Source organism: Electrona antarctica, assembly GCF_951216825.1.
Source record: "Electrona antarctica genome assembly, chromosome: 9".
In the NCBI taxonomy this organism is placed as follows: Eukaryota; Metazoa; Chordata; class Actinopteri; order Myctophiformes; family Myctophidae; genus Electrona; species Electrona antarctica.
This window is the reverse complement of record NC_136790.1, coordinates 38,989,205-39,008,916: the sequence shown is the minus strand read 5'-3', so window position 1 is coordinate 39,008,916 and position 19,712 is coordinate 38,989,205. Positions and strand designations below refer to the sequence as shown.

At 41.2% G+C, this 19,712-nt stretch overlaps 2 protein-coding genes across 2 annotated transcripts; both read right to left on the bottom strand.

Annotated features, from left to right (window-relative positions):
* Positions 1–1,922: 1,922 nt before the first annotated feature.
* Positions 1,923–6,518, bottom strand: nbl1 (NBL1, DAN family BMP antagonist). Its single transcript, XM_079511467.1, has 4 exons — positions 6,393–6,518; positions 5,094–5,274; positions 4,551–4,662; positions 1,923–3,716 (listed from the first exon to the last, which is right to left on the bottom strand). The coding sequence occupies exons 2-4, from the start codon at positions 5,264–5,266 to the stop codon at positions 3,438–3,440; spliced, it is 564 nt and encodes a 187-aa protein (XP_079367593.1). The 5' UTR covers positions 5,267–5,274; positions 6,393–6,518; the 3' UTR covers positions 1,923–3,437.
* Positions 6,519–8,891: 2,373 nt separating this feature from the next.
* Positions 8,892–13,306, bottom strand: LOC306929009 (MICOS complex subunit MIC10-like). Its single transcript, XM_079509340.1, has 4 exons — positions 13,179–13,306; positions 9,658–9,705; positions 9,464–9,573; positions 8,892–9,070 (listed from the first exon to the last, which is right to left on the bottom strand). The coding sequence occupies exons 1-4, from the start codon at positions 13,240–13,242 to the stop codon at positions 9,062–9,064; spliced, it is 231 nt and encodes a 76-aa protein (XP_079365466.1). The 5' UTR covers positions 13,243–13,306; the 3' UTR covers positions 8,892–9,061.
* Positions 13,307–19,712: the final 6,406 nt, after the last annotated feature.

Here is a 19,712-nt window from a genome sequence, read left to right as displayed (position 1 = left end):
GGTTCGGGCATCTGGTTAGGATGCCTCTCAGGCGTCTCATAGGGAGGTCCTCGACGCACGTCCCACTGGGAGGAGACCCCGGGGCAGACCAAGGCGCAGTTGGAGGAAAAACATCGACTCACTGGCCTTGGGACGTCTCGGAATCCCCCAGGAGGAAGTCACTAATGTTGCTCTGGAGAGGGAAGTCTGGAGCACTCGACTACAGATAAGCCCCCCTACAGATAAGACCCCCGCGACTCGACTACAGATAAGCGGTTGAAGATGGATGGATGGATGGATGGATGGATGGATGGATATATATATATATATATATATATATATATGGCTAAACGGGTGGAGTTAGCTGGTTTGGCAGAGTTTGAGGATCCAATGGAGTTAGGTGGTTTTCGCCGAAGCACTTTAATACTTAAAGGGTGTTCAATAGCATTGATTTATGCAAAAATAAATTTCTTCCGGAAAGCAACTATAATATTTTAGTTGGGAGGGGATATAGCCTACATTAATATATATAGGCTATATATTTTTGTTCTTCTTTTTTTTCAGTTACTCCGCTTTTTTCCCCCTTTCACAATAGGCTACATCTGTTTGCTTTATTTTGCAATTCACTGTGCATTACACTAGACTAGAATGTTAAGTTTGTTAACAATGACTTAACTTAAAACAGATTTATTGTTACACCATCACTAAACACGGGTATATTTTACCCAATATAAAATATTCCATAAAAGATATTTCTCATCAAAATATATTGCAGTACAGCAATACATGGCAACTTGAGGTACTCTTCTTTAATATTTCATAATGACTTTTCACAAAAAAACAAAACAAAGATTTCATGGGGGGGCAAAATCGGTGAAAAACGTGCATATTATTTTTTTAATATTTCTAAAAAAAGAGAAAGGAAGTTGGGAACTTCTCCTTTGGTCCACCCATTCCTAAAACATGTGAGATTGGTCCAGTGAAGAAAGAAATAAAATAATAAAAAAATATCCATTGTGGGTGTATTGGATTTTTCTGGATTTTTCTCTATCACACATTCACACTATCACTAAACACGGGTGAAATTCACCCGAACACCTGCCTGTAGGAAAAAGGGATGTGGGCAGGGAAACAAACCTACCTTCTATGATGTCACTGAGCATCATGAAGGTACAGACATCAGCAACATTATGAAAATTGCAAAAATATAATCGTCTGGGTGAAAATCACCCATGTTTAGTGTTCTAGGGTTAAACTGAATGTTAAGTTTCAGTTTGTGTGCCCTTGTATTCTTTCAAAATAGCGACGTGGGGTGCCCATCCGATAAAAAAAAAAAAAAAAAAGACGTTTGGAGACGTCTTGGGCACAAATTTGTAATATGGATGTGGCTGATGGTATGTCATTAATGGAAAGAAGCCAGGCTGTGCCAAAGGTTGCCCCTTTTTGCAGGACTTTTTTGAGTTATGGCAACATCAGATTATATGTAAAACATTCTAGGCATAGATACACAGCTAAATGTGTAACACGTACTGATGTGTAAAGAAATATGAAGGGAAAACATCTGGTGATGCACAGCAAGATCCAGTGTAAAAAAACTGTTATTCTCTTCTTTAGTTTAAAATGTGTCCATAGTTTCTATTACATATTTGGGATTATGAAAACAATATCTATCTTCATTTAACATTAATATTCAAGCCAATACAAACTATTAGTGCCCTCCTCGTGCAGTACTACTATTGCATCAGTAAGGGGCAGCAACATCTTTAAATTGGTTATCCGACTAGAAATGGGTTGTTGGTCAATGTCACAAAGAAACTGTATCACATGACAATAAAAACAGAGCTTTGTTTATAACTTGCATTCCATTTGTATTCCTTTACCCAACACCATTTCACTATTTTCATATATATTGACTAATAGAGAATTGAGCCATTTAGACAGAATTCAGAGATAGAATTTATTGCATTGAAAAGCCAAAAGACCCTACAGCCATAACAATCTGTAGTTTGTTTGGGTGTACAAGTGCCTTTATACACATCACTATATCTGCAAACAAGAAGAAAATGTAGGATGGTGGGTCTGTATGAGTTTACTTTGTATAAACCGTGATGTACTGTGTGTGTGTGTGTGTGTGTGTGTGTGTGTGTGTGTGTGTGTGTGTGTGTGTGTGTGTGTGTGTGTGTGTGTGTGTGTGTGTGTTTAAAGGAATAGGTCATATGTTTGATACTGCACATAGATGACATTATTCCTTTCCATTAGCATTGCTACAAAATGTGTACAAGTGTCCAGTGGACATTTCTCAGCAGTAACCGTATTGGTGAAAAGCTGTTTTCAGCCTGTTAAAGGGCCACTTCACCCCTTTTGCAACCAGATCTTATTTTAATGATGTTTGAGAGACAAGAAACACTTTCCTGGGGTTTTTATGTGGGCAATATGTGTTTTTAGATATTTCAGTATGTGTCCATGGGCTCCATGATGTCATGGACACTGGACTCACTGATTTCCTGGACTACATGTTGTCTCAGTAAGACAGCCCTCCCCCTATCCACAAGGAGGAGCAGTGGACCAAAGCATTATGGGAATTGTAGTCCAGGACGTAAGTGAGCCCAGTGTCCATGACATCATGGAGCCCATGGACACTTTGAAATACTAAAATATCTAAAAACGCATATTACCCACATAAAAACCCCCAGGAAAGTGTTTCTTGTCTCCCAAACAACATTAAAATAAGATCTGGTTGCAAAGGGGGTGAAGTGGCCCTTTAAGCACAGTGGAGTCTTGAATATCCACTCTGGTGCAACCACCTTGACTGAGCATCTATATACGAATACAACTGGCCATGTTCAGGGGTAGAAAGCAGGGCATGGAGGGCTCTCTTTATTGCTGTACCAGCAACTCCTGTGGGCTAGGGTGGGGCCTGTCAGCAGGAGGGATGTTGAACAGGAGGACTCGTGGAGGGTTCTGGCAGGTTAGCCAATGGTGTACAGCAGCACTGGCAACACGGAAATGTGCTGATTAATTGGCATAATGACGAAACTGTGAGGGGGGAAATTGTAAAGAATAAATGGCTACTCTAAATTTGTCTTTTCAAAGGAAATATTCACACATCCACTGCTAGCTCAGAAGCAGCTGCGTTGGACAGTATCAAATGGCCATTAATGAAGAAGGATCCCATATCCTGCTCTTGCTCAGCAGCATCACATTTACATTGATGAAACAATCAGTGTTTAAGTGTTGAAAATATTTGATGCTGCTGAGCAAGAGCATTGTGTGGGATATAGATATATATATATAAATTTAAACTGAACTATCCCTTTAAAGGGAATGTTTAATGTAATGTTAAATCATGTTATCAAAGTGCCTTTGCGATTCTACAGGTTGGTAAAGATGATGGCATGAGGTGTTGGGGGAGGGAGGTGATCGATCAGAATGACAGAATGGAAAGTATTATAAAGGACCTATCCTCCATCAGATGTGTGTGGTAGTGCATGGTGCTCTGTGTGTGAGTGAACATGCTGAGAATGTATGTCTTTGTGGGGCTGAGTGTGCGACTGAGCTCCACTGAGGGCTTCAGATAGGGAAGGTGTATCCAGGCCACTCTCAGAAGGGTAGAGCTGCATCACTGCCCCCTCCTGGCCACCATCCTTACTACAGGACTGGCAGCTACAGTGGAAGATCCTCTCCACAAGTTTATCCACATGAGGAGTCTCTTCATTTCCCGGGCACTCCAAAGTCACCTATAATCATGTATGCACACGCGCGCATGCGCACGCACGCACACGCACACGCACACGCACACACACACACACACACACACACACACACACACACACACACACACACACACACACAGGTTGGTGCCTTGCATGGTTTCCTCCGGCATCAGTGCATGTGTGAATGTGTGAACCATGAATGTAATGCACAATCTCTGTAAAGCACCTTGGATAAAGGCGCTATATAAATGCACCATTTACCATTACCACACACACACACACACACACACACACACACACACACACACGGCCCAGAAACCCCCAAATGGACCCCCACAATAACCCTGACTCCCTGCCCCACCCCACACAACTTAAAACAATTTCCTAGCAGTATCTTGTTTCATTAGAGAATGTATTGTTGTGTTTTCTTACAAAAAACATTATACCCATACAGACAAACTTGTCCAATTACAATTAAATACAAATGTATGAGAAGCTCTGTGTTGAAACTTCTGAGGCATTTCCAATAAAACAGCTGAACAGATGAAGAGATGAAACATGAGGTGACCTCACCTGTGGTCCCACCCTCTTATCCAACCTGGCAATGTTCCAAACTACATACACTTTACCACAAAGCCTTTGTTGTCCAAGGACTCTGGAATCCCTTTGGCTAAAAGAGACAATGAACTCCAGAATAATATAAAATGTAGGCCTACATTGCACGAGAAGAACCACAACGTTTGAAACAGGGGGGGGGGGGGGGGGGGGGGGGGGCACGGTATGTTTATTTGTCAGTCTCATGTCTCAATGTGTGTTTTCTACAAGAACTAATGTTTTTAGTGTGATTATTAGACTTACCACTTCCCACTGCGTCTGTGCAGGCATGCAGGAATCACAGTGTACCAGGGACTCGGTTGACTGTGGAAAGGTGTTGGGAACGCTGTAACTGAAGCACTGCCCTAGACAAGCTCTGAGACAGTGAGAAAGGATTAGAGAGCTCTGAAGATGGGTACATTTGGTTTGATTGATTGATTGAAATATTTATTAACAGTTTGCAGAATAGTACAAATCAAGCACAACTCAATACAAAGACTGTTAACTATGAGTGGACGACCCAATAAAGCATTACAATTGTTTACAAGAGGGTCCACCTTGTTCAATTCATCAAAACATGTAGAGACGTACAAATATACACTTCTATATAGCCAAAGAACAGAACAGAACGGGAATTAATCATAGTATAGATTTAGTTTACGCATTAATAATTTAAATTATTTCCAACTAAGTCTGAGGAAATCCTATATTCACATTACTGAAATATATAAGTAGACTATATCCTGTATTTATGCAGTAGGCTGCTGGTGAGTTATGATAGAGAAAGGGAGAGAGGGGCAGACTGACCTGTTTTGAATAGACTGAGGCTGGCATCCCGTATGCCCAACTATCTGTGTGATGTTCTTGGCTTCACACCAAGCGCTCTTGTCGGGGAACAGCGCCAGGCGGTTGATGTGTGCCGGTGGTGCCGCTGAATACAGTGCAAGCAGTGCGCAGCAAACCAGAATTCTTTCCCACATGACTGCACCTAAAGTAGCATAAAAAATGCATTGTATTTAGCTACAGTACCTGAATGCAAAAGTTACCTGTGTGTAGACAGTAGGCTACAGCTGCAGAGTGGTATATAGACACCTGGATAATGTTCTCTTTTTAGTTCAAAGCACCCGAATTCTACCTTATAGTTTGCATACCGCCTATATGTGGATGGTTATCAGGTTGTGCTTTTTTTAACCTGCAGTGCAGGCTATTATGCAATGTCTGTCTTATCATCAGCTTCAAGCTCATTTGACTGCATGGCAAATTGGCAATTCATCTTCGTGTTACTGTTCACAACCAAATGCATCCTCGCTGACTGTGGAGAAACATTATGCAGGATTTATAGGCCTACCGTCTCAGGCCAGAAAGCACATGGGGGAGGGAGAGAAATCGGTTTGCTTGATACCACCTGACTCTAATAAACTCTGCACGTCCTCTTTCGTTCTTTTCTTTAACATGCTTTGACCAGTCAGTCACGCCATTTACAATCTACAAAAGTGTTTTCTCGTGCTGCTTATAAAACGAACTGGTCACCCACGTTGTCTACTTTACAGTTTACACACTTCCCATTCCATGACTCTACGCGCAAATAACATTCCAAAAACTTTCAATAGGCCCATCAAAGTTCTCCAGAAAAAGCCCCAGCTGTTAAACACCAATCTTAAGTTAAGGGGCTGCGCGACGATGAGCAACATGTGAACAAGACTTTAGCTTGGCTGTCCAAGTCTGCAGCACTTTACAGCACACTAATATTTACAGTAGGAGACTCTAAACTCCATCTGTTTCAATATAGCATAGTCATTAATAAGCGCTTATATTAGGAAATTGATTTAAACGATTTATCAACACAACTATAGCAGCTACTCCGTCATCAGTGAGATGTTTGAATAGGCCTCGAGATGTTTTTTCCACATTACATCAAAAAAAGCCCAAACACTGTCACCACCAGGTAAATTATAAGCCCTGCATAAAATATTCTCATTGTCATTCCTAAAAATGAAAAGAACGATAAAAAAGTAGCCTACAGTAACTCTGCAGCCAGGCCTACCTACTGACAGACCACTGTCCTTTTGAGGTAAACCGTTGACCCTGGTGTCGTAGTAAACTTACCACTGAGAACTAACCGTATGCCAATGGACCAGTGCGCAACGTCCCGCTGAGACCTCTCACCAAAGATTACACGATGCAGGCAGCGGCAGCAGTCCCGATTGCCGCCCGTCCGGCGAAAGGAAGGGGATGCGGGATTCGGGAAGTTGTGAAATATTACCGTACGTACGCTGATAATTAATGGAAAATATGACCACTTTGTCAGCCGTACGGATGAATCCCAGTGTCTCCTGACTCCTAGTAAAGCAGTTACATCATCCGGAAAGGAGAGAGAGGGTCCGATGGAGAGGGATGGGAAGATAGGGTTTATGCGCGCTATCTATCTCCCAAGTCCATCAACCCAGACTGTCCCTCCCCTTTGTTCTCTTTCCGTCCAGTGTTAAATTCCGCAAAACTTCACTAAAACAGTTTAGTGCTGTACTTTCCCAAGTTCTTTAACTCTCACACGAGCTTTGAAAGCTTTATTTGGGCAGGGTTTAGGCGCGGTTGAGCCCCCAGACAGGGGTCCCGCTGTGCCGTTGTTGGAAAGAAAACGGGGAGGGAAAATTGGTTTGGCAGGTTTCAAATGTTTCTCCAAGTGAAGAAGAAAAGATCTTTGCATCAAGCTACAATCAGCCTTGATGCTTTATCGCAACTCTTGATTGTGATTTGTGAAGCCTAGAAACTAGCTAGACCATAGCCCTGATTATTTTAAATTACCTTTCAGGAATTAAACAACATGAGTGATACCCTTTGACTTAATGCTATTTATTACATGAAGTAAATGAAAATGAGAAACGTTTTGTATAATTCCAAAGTGAATAATTAATTTAAAACAGATTTGTTAGGGTGACCATGGACATATGGCTACCGTGGGCATGTAATTTAGCCGAATGTTTCACTTTACATGCAGCCATATAAACATTATCTCCATAGGAAGTGAATTGTTCATTCAACTGCAAAAGCTCTAACAAACAAAATAAAAAATATAACATTTATCATTAGGCTAATTATTATTAAGTGAGCCACCCAATTTGTTATTACATTTCAGACAGAATTGTTAACGTTTATATAGGCTATGACTACTTGGGCTGTTGTAAGACATGCAGGAAAAAGTTCAGACTTACAATCAGAAAACAATGTTATATCTTTCCATTCTGGTGTTTGTATAACCATGCCACACTAATATCCCTGATGCTCCCCCACATTTCTTTCCCTACCAGTATAATGTGACCTTACTTGCAGGTGTGCAGCCTCAATTGTCTCCATAAGCACCCCTATCAGTGTTATGCGCTTCACTTGCAAACACATATTTTAATGGCCACGGGACGAGTGATGGGGCTTAATTTTTGACAAGGTTACTTCATGACTAATGTACTGTAGAACATGAGTGTTTAAGCCATTGGCATTTCTGCATGCAGACATGGAATTATTTATTCAATTCTCGTACGCAAGAATGTACATGTTTACATTACGGACAAAGAATGGACTGTTACTATATGATGGAGGATGACACTGTGTTATGGATATCTGGAGGCTATATGCAACCTGCAGGTCTGGAAGTGAGCTCAAGCTGAAATGAGAGCTCTAGAGTAAAAAGGGAGGGAGGACAGGAAAGGAAAGGAAAAAATGAGAGTCAAAGAGAATGTCTTATAGCAATATAGTCTTTGATGTGAAAGTGCATGATGTGTGTTATGTTCAGACGTGCACAGTGCAGAACTCACCTGTTAGTAATAAGACTGAGTTCCAGTCCAGAAATGGCATTCCATTACATTCCACAAATTCTGCTGCACCAGGGGGCTGGACAAACATGCGAGCATGCATGCATACAAACACACACAGAAAAACAAACTGACTGACAAACACACAGAAGTGATCAAAGACTTGAACAATTTTACCAAACACTACACTGTCAATGACGACGGTATGTAAGATTTACATCCAATACAGGTGCAAGCTTAACCTGGTCTTAACCCCAGACACACTCCTGTTCGACACGCATATAAACAGAATTGCAGAACATGGCATAGCTTTATTTACAGATATACAATCAATCATACTGTACACGTTACCATCTTGGTAGTCTAATCATATTCATGACTGAGTGTACAGTGTGCAGGAGCCTCCCATTTTATCTTCTAAAACCTTATTCACATTTGCTTGCAATTCCTGATATTTACTGTATATTAAATTAGTTTGATAAACAGGAACATACATTTCTATAACCTCACACAACAAAGTTTGTGTGCTGCCTCCAATTTACCCCACACTACTTTAAAATGCACTTTGTTAAATTCTACATGTCAGGCTAGATGTTCTTTCGTCAATGTATTTCTTCACACCATAATTCTGTGCAACACTCCTTTTCAGCAACCCCCCTGCCCCTTCCAGGGCTGCAGATGCTAAACCTGGCTCCCATTCAAAGCCAGCAGGAGTTCAAGTCCCCCAACTCATTAACACACAAAATTACCTCCCAGCCTCAGACCCCTTTTAATTCTCTCTCTTGCACAAGTACACAGAAGATTTCGCAGTATGTCATAATCACTTTATTCAATATATACCGACTGCCAAATGAATATACACACAATAATTACACTGGGCGGTAGTGGCAGGACAAAAATTAAATGAGCAGCAGGACGACAACATGGACAAGCAACTTCCTTCAAGACGAGCAAATCCGCATCCGCCTTTCTCTATTGGTCCTAAAAAAAAGAACAAGAAAAGTTAAGTGATGCTTTCACAAATGTTTTCGTACAATAAGATGCCATCAACCTCCAGGTCATGAGCAATATAATTCAGTGAATAGGGTTGCAACAGTTAAACCAATTGATTTAATTGATTATAATCAAGAATCAAAATACTGAAAATAGCAGATAAAAGCATTTAAGTCATTGTGAGCTTGCAGATAAGTTATTTTCTGGCATTTTGCGCTACATCATTGTACGTCAAATATAAAATGGTGCTTAAGTCGTCAAGCAGACGAAGACCCCCCCCCCCTCGTTGATTGATTGATATACACACTTTTTTTTAAGTTATAAAAATAATATGCTTGTCCAGAAAATAATCAATAGCTGCAGCCCAAATTGTGAACTCACCTTTACCATCTGTCCATGAAGCAGGTAAGGTGACCTGAAATCATGCTGGCAGTTGGAGTATCCCATGCCCAGTCCCATTCCTGAGCCCAGCGCCACAGGCCATGTGCGTCCTGTAGAGGAGGTACATTAGCTCACAAATCGATGTGTTGATGACAGAACTGCATGTTTGCCCCGTTCCCTCAAACAATACTTACGTTTGAAGAAAAGCACAGAGAAGACGATGCCAACACCAACGCCAGTTGCTACACAGTGGGAGACAAGGGGAGAGAAAACGCACAATTGTAATCATCCATAGACAATAAGGATGCACATGATTAAAGAAAAGGGAGCATTTCAGATATGGTAGGACACGGTTTGCAGAGAAGTAAATCTGTTGTAATGAAGTGAGTAGGAGCTACTGTGATCTTTGACCCTCGAGTTGGTATGCAACACCTGTTAGCCAGACATTCTTCATTAGAAATAGAGGTGACACATTGAGACTGAGAGGTAAGAACATGATATTCAAGAAAGAAAGGAAAAAAGTGTATGGAAGAGAGGGGGCAGGGGGCTTTGGGTGGGAGGAGCTATGACAGCAGACAAGAGACACCAAAAGGCACAGAGGTACAGACAGAAGGAATAGTGGTGTACAGAAAGGTAAGTGCTGTAGGACTGTAGTTTGGCTTGGATGTAGATTGTGGTTGAGCTCAAAGTCAGTTGATGACATTAAAGTCACCAGTGTTGAGTATTTAGATACAGAACTGTGCAGACTAGAGGGGAACATGAAGAGGAATGTGTTTTTGTGCTTAGTTTTCACCTCGCTGCGGGCCACACCACACCCAACTTCAGGCCAGCCAGCACAGAAACACATAAAAAACAACCATTTGGGCCCCTCTAACTCTTAATTGGATTCAGAGAGCTATGCAGCGTGACCGACTTGCCACGGCCAGAACAGTCAGACTGCTCTCTATTACACAACTTACAAATGTTAAACAAGACCACAAGTACAGCAAAAACATCCCACACATCTTTGTTACTGGCACTGACAAACCATTCCTCTCTCTCTCTCCATTTTCTTTCGTTTCTTTCCAAGTTAGCGTGTACTCTACTTTTTTGTTTTTACAAGTTTAACATTTTACTTCTGTAAACACTCTCCCTTTTTCTCTTTTACCATCCTCCGCCCTTTGCACCCCCCCCCCCCCTTTCCCAGTGATTTTTGCCCAGCAGTAGGAGAGATGGACAAATATGTGTGCACTGTGCAAATCTGCAGCAGTTTTTGCAGTAATGAACTTATTAGGACATCCTCACAGTTTGACTCCCCCTTTTATTTTGCGCCAGCCTCCACCCTCTCCTCCCCTTCTGTCAGTACATCACCCTGCTCTGTTGTTCCTATCTTGCTGTGCTCAGTCTGATACGTCTCCGCTTAGCCCAACTATCAAATGCACCCTTGTGGGGACAATGTGGAATTCACAATGTTTTGGCCTACAGCTTACACAGCGGGTTGATTTTGTTTTAACTGTAATGGGGATTCAGCAGTCCAGATACGAAAGTAAGCAAGCAAGCAATGAACTGCAATCACATAACATGAGCCGGGAGTAAAAACCACATGCAAAATCTGTGTTTTAATTTTTGTGTAATTTAATTAGAGTGTAAATATTGTCCTAGGAAATGTATTATACTAAACATGTAGTATATGTGGTATGTGCACCAACAGGCTGGCTCAGCAGGATATGCTGCATGAGTCAATATAACAAGACATATGAGTTTCATAACAGCGTGGCCTGCATGTCCAATTTCAATATTCAGTGTAGCCCCGTTTGGAACCTCAGCCTCCGCTCTTAGCTCCGAGAAGAGGTTCTATGCAACTGCAAGGTATCCCTGTATAGGGCGAAATGGGGCGAGATCTACAAAGCAGTCGTATCCAAAAAGAAAATGTATTTCTGCAGAGCAACAGATGATAAACTTAGTAGTGGCAAGTAAACATTTTAGAGTGGGTGAAACAACCGCTTAAATTGCCAGTCCACATGCACAGTACTGCTTCCATAAGATTGCATTGGGAAAACATGGTACTGGCTGACTTCATAAGCTTTGTAACTTGTAAGCAGTTGTTTCAGTTCGCTCTAAAATTTTACTTTCCACTCCTACGTTAATCATCTATAGAGCACCGAAGTCTGACGTCAATATCGGTAGAGGGCGCAAGTCCACGGGTTCATGTACTTTTTATTTGCATTGTAATCCCCATTGGAGGATTTTAGATCGCCTCATATAACTGTGTTTGACTCATATGGATGTGAAGAATCAACTGACTGAGAGAAAACGCTAATGTTACTGCTGCTGAATTAGTTACATTTTCGCTAGAAACAGACGGTATCAAATATGAGTGACTGACGGTCATAAATGACACAGAGCCACCTCCCTGACAATTTCGCCGAGACACTTTGTTTATTTTTGGACCACAATGCTTATATGAGATGATTTTAAGATGACCCCATGTTATTCTCCATAGAGAAATTACTTCCGTGAACCAGGGGATGAGCGAGTGACGTCAGGACTTCGGCAAATATAGCTCTGCAGAAATACCGTTACTTTTTGGATACGATACTGCGAAAAGGGTTTTCGCCACTGCTTTTGGCGGGCTCGGCCCATTTCGCCCTATGCAGGGATATCTTGCCACGGAACTTCTTCTCAGAGCCAACAGTGGACGGAGGGTGAGGTTGCAAACATCCAGTGGTGCTGCAGATGCACTATAGAGCATGCATAAAGTGAGTAGCAAATCGAGTGGCAAATTGAGTGGCAAAGTGAGTTTAACGTTGTTTAATGCAATCAGATAGGACTTCTCTGTTTGGATGTATGGGCTGTCAAGGCCAGAAAGTAGTTTTTTGCCACTCAGAAGGCATTCCCGCATAAGTTCCGAGTGATGATGATGTCACGTGTATACCCTCTATAGAGGATTGTGCTTGTGGCCATGTCGATTGGCCAAATGGAAATAGCAATGTTTATAAATGCTTCACCCATACACAAAGTACTTCAGAAATAAAAATGTTAATGTTTCTAAGATTCTATTCTATTTTGTGGTGTCCTGTCCTGCACGTATAGTGACATGATTGGTGTAGTTTTGAAGGAACAGGCATAGATATACAGAACATACAGACAAACCATAAATAGAGTGACAAACTACAAAAAACAAAATTGACGATGGTTTGCATTTGCATTGTGCTAGTTTGTGGTGTTCCTGAAGATCATCCTTTGAGTGTGGCTATCGTTTATTTTGTTTATAGTGAGTTATATTTTCTGGTTATGTTCAGAAATTAAGCAAAGGAACGTGGACTTCAGGGATGATGCAACAGTAAAAAGATGCATCAAATATTGCATTGTGGTTTTCTCATAGGCTACCGTTAGTATGCGTCATATTATATATGCGGCTAGCAATAATAAGAGACACAAGCAGAAAAACCGAAAGGCTGCAATCCAGGTGACTGTGTAGGGAAATTATGTTATATTCCATTAGGCCTTTATATAATCAGTGACCACAATTAGACAACAGTAGGCTACATTATCATTTATCAATCACATTATATTCAACCTCTATGCAGTTGACCTCAGTGCACAACGTAGCAAATGGATTAGCCCGATCCTCACCCCAGTTCTACGATAGCCGAGAGCCCGAGACAGAGCATATAGATTAGTACGCCTATTCGCAAAATGTGCAAATGTTCATGTAAATGTAATGATAAGTTACCCGTTTTCACCACAGTATCAGCAAGACACCGGTCCCATTTTTTCCCGTGCTCCACTGCTGCCATGTTTTCAGTTGTCAGGATCCAGGAAACGCTGCTGCGCTGGACCTCGCGATATGTACATTTAGTCATGTGACTAGACTTGACCCAACCCAACCCCGTTGTATTATGATTATTATATTATTCATTATTTATTATTAATATGAATATGAATATGAATATGAATATTGTGATAATGGTGGTGATTATTATCATTAATATTAGGCTATGCTTTTTATAGTACATATAAATACAGGAGATTTGGACAAAGCCGCTATATAAATGTAGACCAATTAGTAGAAATTCATACAGACAAGATATCATTTAGAATAGATGACTAGATGATTCGTTTTCATTTAAAAGATTACTCTAAACTGTGACTTAAATAGAGTTGATACAAAAAAATGAAGTCTTCATGGCTATACTGTATTTTTAGTAAATACTCATTTACATTAGCTAACTGTCCTGTTTTTATGTTTACATCAGGGATCTTCATATAGGCTATGGGCATGGGCATAGACAGACACGCAAACTGAGATTTGTGGAGTTTCTTTTCTGGATAACCGCCAGTCCAACAGAGTGTGTTGCCACTTGACACAACAGACCCTTGGGTCATATTTGGCGATAGACATGCCAAGTTTGAAGTAAATTGGTCGGACGGTTCTCGAGTTATGTGGGGGGCAGTCTACACAGAGATTGTCATAATAATAAACACCTGACATAATACATAGATGACTGACATTATACTTTGGCTTCATGAAGTCCATAGGCTAGTGCGACCTAGTAATGACAATTATAACTCTGTAAATTGAGTTAAATAATAGTGTAAAACTAGAAAAAGTGCCCTTCCGGGCACAGGTCTCCACCAGGAGGATAGGAGTGTGTGTGATGTTTGGCAAAATGTTTAGGAGAATTTTTTTTTCCTTCATTTTGTTGAGGAAATGCAGAGCCAGATCACTCATAGCATCTCTGAGGATAGAATTCTGGATGAGCAGGACATGTGCAGCATTTTGTACAAAACGGGCCTCTCCTGAAAACTTTGGAAGGCAATCTTAGCCAATCAGTGTACAATCTGAGAAATCCAACAGACTCGTCTTGATCACATGACTACAGAGATCATGTGTACCGATTTGAGGCATTTTGTTCCAAAAATGTGTTTTGCAAAAATCAACCTGTTGGTGGCGCTATAACAGGCCAATGTGAAAAGGGTGGGATATATTCCTCAGCCTAGTAAGAAAATGTGTGAAAGATTTCACGTAAATTGCATGCTGCGTTCATGATTTGAGGCTATTGTTCAAAACGGGGCAATCTTGCAAACTGTGAAAGCCAATTATAGGCAATTAGGATGGAATATGAAATATCAGACAGATCCGACTTGAGCACATGACCATAGAGATACTGTGTAACGATTTTTGAGATTTTTGGACAGAATCTGGAGGAGTAATATCAAAAAATGTGTTTTACAAAAGTCGGCCTCCTGGTGGCGCTATAAAAGGCAGATGCGGAAAAGGCAGGTAAAAGGTTTGTCCTTGGCCTCTAGGGAGTGTGCATGCAACGTTTCACGCAGATCGGTGTAGTTTTAGGTAGAAAATGTGAAAAGCTGCCTCATGGTGGCGCTATAACAGGCCGTTCTGGAAAATGTGGGGCAGAGGTTCATCGTTGGCATCCAGGGAGTGTGTGTGCAAAGTTTGGCATCGACCGGGTTAACGGTGCCGGAGATTAGCTGTTCACAGACGGACGGAAGGACGGAAGGACGGACGGAAGGACGGACACACGGACGGAGTGCAAAACATACTCTCTCCCCATGCCTTCGGCCTGGTGGAGACAACAAAAGCGTGGTCTTTTTACAGGGGTCGTGCCATTTCACAACAGAAATGTATTACATTGGATGTCTTATGCTAATGGAGAAAGATGTTCCACAATAACTTGGCCCATGTCATTAAAGGGCCATGGATGTTGGGCAGGAAAAGGGCACTTTGAGTGAGGCAAAAGGGCAGGTGCCCAAGCTACAAATGCCAGCATAAACCCACTAAGAAACCCACTGGACGTCTAACAACCCAACGTGTCACTATATAAGTGAGTGAAATATTATGAACCAAAAGGTAATAATATAATAATACTGTCTATCCAACATGAATTGATATTGTAAAATGTTATCTTAATGTATGCCTATGTACTGTATATGAGTTCAAGTTTTATTTTGTATGAATTAAATAATAAACAGATGAGCACATTATAAACTGTAAATACTGTAACTTTGTCAATCTGAACATTAGTTAAAAACTTGACTGAGAGTTGTCGTTTTAGTCCTGATTTTAGACCAAAGGAGAATAGGACAGTCTTCACCAAGCACAAAGAGGTACTGAAACTCTCTGACCCAAGAAGAACCCCAAAAGCATTTAAGCAAACATCAGGAAGATAACAAAACCTAGAGTCTCACAACATGCAACACTATGTGGAGGGCATGTTCAGTAAAATCTAAAACCATGATAAAACACAAAACAATGAAGACATGTTTTTTTATATGAAAATAGTCAAAGTCATTGATGAATGTTAGGAAAGCTTGGTTGAAAAAAAGAGAGAAAAGAAAAGAAAAAGAAAAGTGAAACAGGTTTTTTCTGAATACAGCACAGCACATGGTTTAATCTCCTTTGTGTCTTGCTCCAGCTGACCAGGTTGCCATGGTTACAGACTACTGACCCCTCAGAGAGGAGGCCAAGATCATGATCTCTGAACTTTCTTCTCCCTCCTAGGAGCAGCTTTGGTTGTAAAAGTTTTTGTGACAGAAGAGTCCTGGCTGCTGCAGGTCACAGTCAGGTTAAAGGAATCAGAGCTAAACACAGAGACTACATTCAGATGTAGGCTACTGGGGACACTGCATCTGGAAGAAATGTGTTTTAAATGTTTTTAAAGCGTGGCTCTGCAGGAGGGGTGCGGTCTGTGCCTGTCCATCTGTGTGTTTGTCCGGAGCTAATCTCACAAACCACTGGACTGATCCTTGCCAAATCTCTTGTGTACACTGCCAGGAGGCCAGTTTAGGACACATTTTATATGTTTTGAAATACTTGAACTTTTATTTTATAATGGAAATTAAAGTGGCACCATGTAACTTTTTTAACAAATAAAATGTAATTCTGTCCAATCTATATGGTAGAGTATGTTAATAGAATATAACTTATACAATTGGGGTTGTTATATTTTGTCTCCCTGCTATTCTATTGAGACATTTAGATCGTGTCTCACCTAGACAGGATCTGACACTTATTTTGACCTGACGGTTCATTCAATGTATGGTCAACTTGCAATCTATAAAAACAGCAGCCGCTGATCATCAAAACAAAGTTAACAAAAGAACCATGGCATATTAATAATACAATTATATTCTAAATTACTGATAACAACAGCAGCCGGTGAACCTCTAAGAAGGGAATTAAGGAATTTAGAACATTAAAACCGATAGATGAATCAAGGCATTGAAAGTAAATAGCTTTCAATGCCTTTTTATGACATGGCTCTGAAGGAGGCTAGACCGTAACAGGGGTCTATCTGTCTGTTTAGTTTGTCCAAAGGTAATCGGTAATCTCACAAACCACTGGACTGATCAGCACCAAATGTGTACATGGTCAGAAGGAGTAGGCCAACTTATGATTTTTATTTATTTATTCAAATGTTTTATATTTTAATTTTTATTTGAAATATATAACTTTAACTTCATCATTCAAGTCAATTGTGCTCAGATCGTGCTGAAACATGTTCAAATTTGGAGATGACTGATATCATCAATATGACATCATCGATGTGCCAGAAATTACCCAAACAATCAGACCAGTCTGAAGCGAGTGGTGCAACAGCACCCCCTATTGGTACTCGAAACATAGGGACATAGTCACATAGGTTAGGACATAGGTTGGGACATAGGGACAAAGCTGTTCCTTGGAGTGGTTGCACCACTCAAAAAAAGGGTTTACACAAACCCTCAAAGCTGGACATAGGAGGGGCTAGCGGCCTAGCGCCCATCAATACTATATAGCCTATAGCTGCAAGCAGCATAAAATGGGGTCAAGGCCAAAAAGAAAAAAGCTATATGCAATATACACAAATTATGAGCTAGTCCTATATAAACATTGATGACTGAAATGATTTGACAATAAATAAAAATCACAGGTCTTTTGACGAATAAGTGTGAGCTTCAGTTTGATTGATTGATTGATGAATTTATTAACAGATTGGAGAATTACAGTACGTTTCAAGCACAACTCAATACAAAACTGTTAACGGTGGACGACACCATAAAGTATTACACTTGTTTACAATAGGGCCCACCATGGTCAATTCATCATAACAATTAGAGACGTACAAATATTCTATATAGCTAAAAACAGGAAATCATCATAGAGGAGGTAAAAAGGGAAAAAAACAAACATAGGTACAGTGAGGGGGAAAAGGGGTGGGTGGGGGATTCAGGTTTTATGGGGGCCAGTTTCGAATTGCAGCTGTCCGTAGGTGCCCTTTGAGAGCAGTTTTGAAGGAGTCAAGGGATTCACATGTCTTTAATGACTGTTGGTAGGGCGTTCCACATTTTGGTGGCATAGGAGAGAAAACAATTTAGTCCCTTGTTTGTGCCGAATCTGGGTGTGGACTTCGTTGACATTAAGGAAGTATTTAGACAGGTACATGGGTGGGTATCTTGGTGCTATATAGAATCTTGTGGACCAGACCCATTGCAAGATGCTGTACTCTGTTGTCAACTCTAAGCCATTCCAGTCTGTCAAAATGGGCAGGGGTGAGGTGGGTTTGAGGAGTGAGGCCAAGTAGTAACCTGACCAGTTTGTTTTGGGAAGTCTGGAGCCTTGTTTTAAGGGCCTTTGAGGTGCTGTGGTACCAAGAGGTGCATGCATAGTCATAGAAACCTTGGCTTGTACTAGGGCTCCTGTTAGGGTCTTCAAGGTGTTTTTGTTGACCAGTGAGGAGATCCTGTATAGGAATCTTGTTCTTTGGTTGACTTTTTTGATTACGTTGGGTGGCCATTTTATCACCGGAAAGATTTGCCTCCAGGATGGAACCTAGGTAGGTAATTTGATTTCATCTTTTCGTGTGATAATATTGTCACCCACTCTAATCAAGAACTCATCAGCCTTGCTGAGATTACTATTTGAACCAAAGAGAATGGATTCAGTTTTTCCCAGGTGTAACGATAGTTTGTTATCAGCGAGCCAGGTGCAGATTCTACCGAGCTCAGAGCTGAGGGCCTTTTCAACCTGCAGCTTGTTCCTGTCCGAGACCAGCAGTGCAGAGTCATCTGCGAACAGGAACAAGTTGCAGTCACAAGCTGATGTCATGTCATTAACATATATTAGGAACAGTAAAGGCCCTAGTATGCTTCCTTGTGGAACGCCACAGCTCACTGGGAGGGGGGAGGGGGGGGGGGGGGGGGGAGTGTTCCGTTCACCTCCACCATCTGTTCTCTCCCCTCCAGGTAGGATTGCACCCAGCTCACTGATGTGCTATCAACCAATTGCTTTCTGCTTGTTTACCAGTATGGAGTGGTTCACAGTGTCAAAAGCCTTTTGGAGGTCCAGCATGACCATGCCGCAGTATTTGCCAGCATCCACCTCTTGTTTGATGTGGTCGCTCAAATAGAGTACGCATGTGTCAGTGGAGTGGGATGTTCTGAAGCCAGATTGGAATTCGTACATTCATTTTTTTGTGGCAAGATACTTTTCAACCTGTTCATAGATTATTTTTTCCATCATTTTCGAGATGGGGCTTAGAATAGAAACAGGGCGGTAGTTGCCGGGGTTACTTTGGCCAGCTTGAAGTCTTGGGGGACCTGGGGGACCTGTCCCTGTTTGATGGAGAGGTTTATTCCTCCTGGGGGATCCTCACGGCCCTCTACCATATTGCCGAATTTCGTGAAGAACGATAGCTTAGTCAGAACTGCCAAAACTGCTAAAATAGATTTTTTTTTGTAAATATACGACTTACCTGACTCCGCCAGATGGAAGATGCCATGTTTCATAACCGACTTCCATCTGGAATCACTGTAGCCCTTGCTGAAGAAGGTGGGCCGTTTTTTTCAAGCTATAGCCTACTTGTTCATATGTGTCTGAGCAAATCTACACATGTATGATGGTGGGAACCCTTGGCCAATAAGGGATCACCATTCTTGATGATGATGTAAGATGATTATAGTGCCCCTCACTTCACACAGGTGTGATTTTTTTAAATTATATTTTTAGGGCCATGTGGTGATCTACCTGCACACCCTTTTGTGATCTACTGGTAGATCACGATCTACCTTTCTTTTTTTACCATATTGCCGAATTTTGTGGAAAACGACAGCACAGAACTGCCAAAACTGCGAAAAGTCAGAAGATTTTTTTTTTTTTTACAAAAACAATAAGGGGAATTCGTCCCTTCGGGCTTGGCTTGACCCCTAAAAATTAAATAAATTATAAAAGTTGAGTGCATGGCGCCTTTATTGCTCAGAGTTAAGT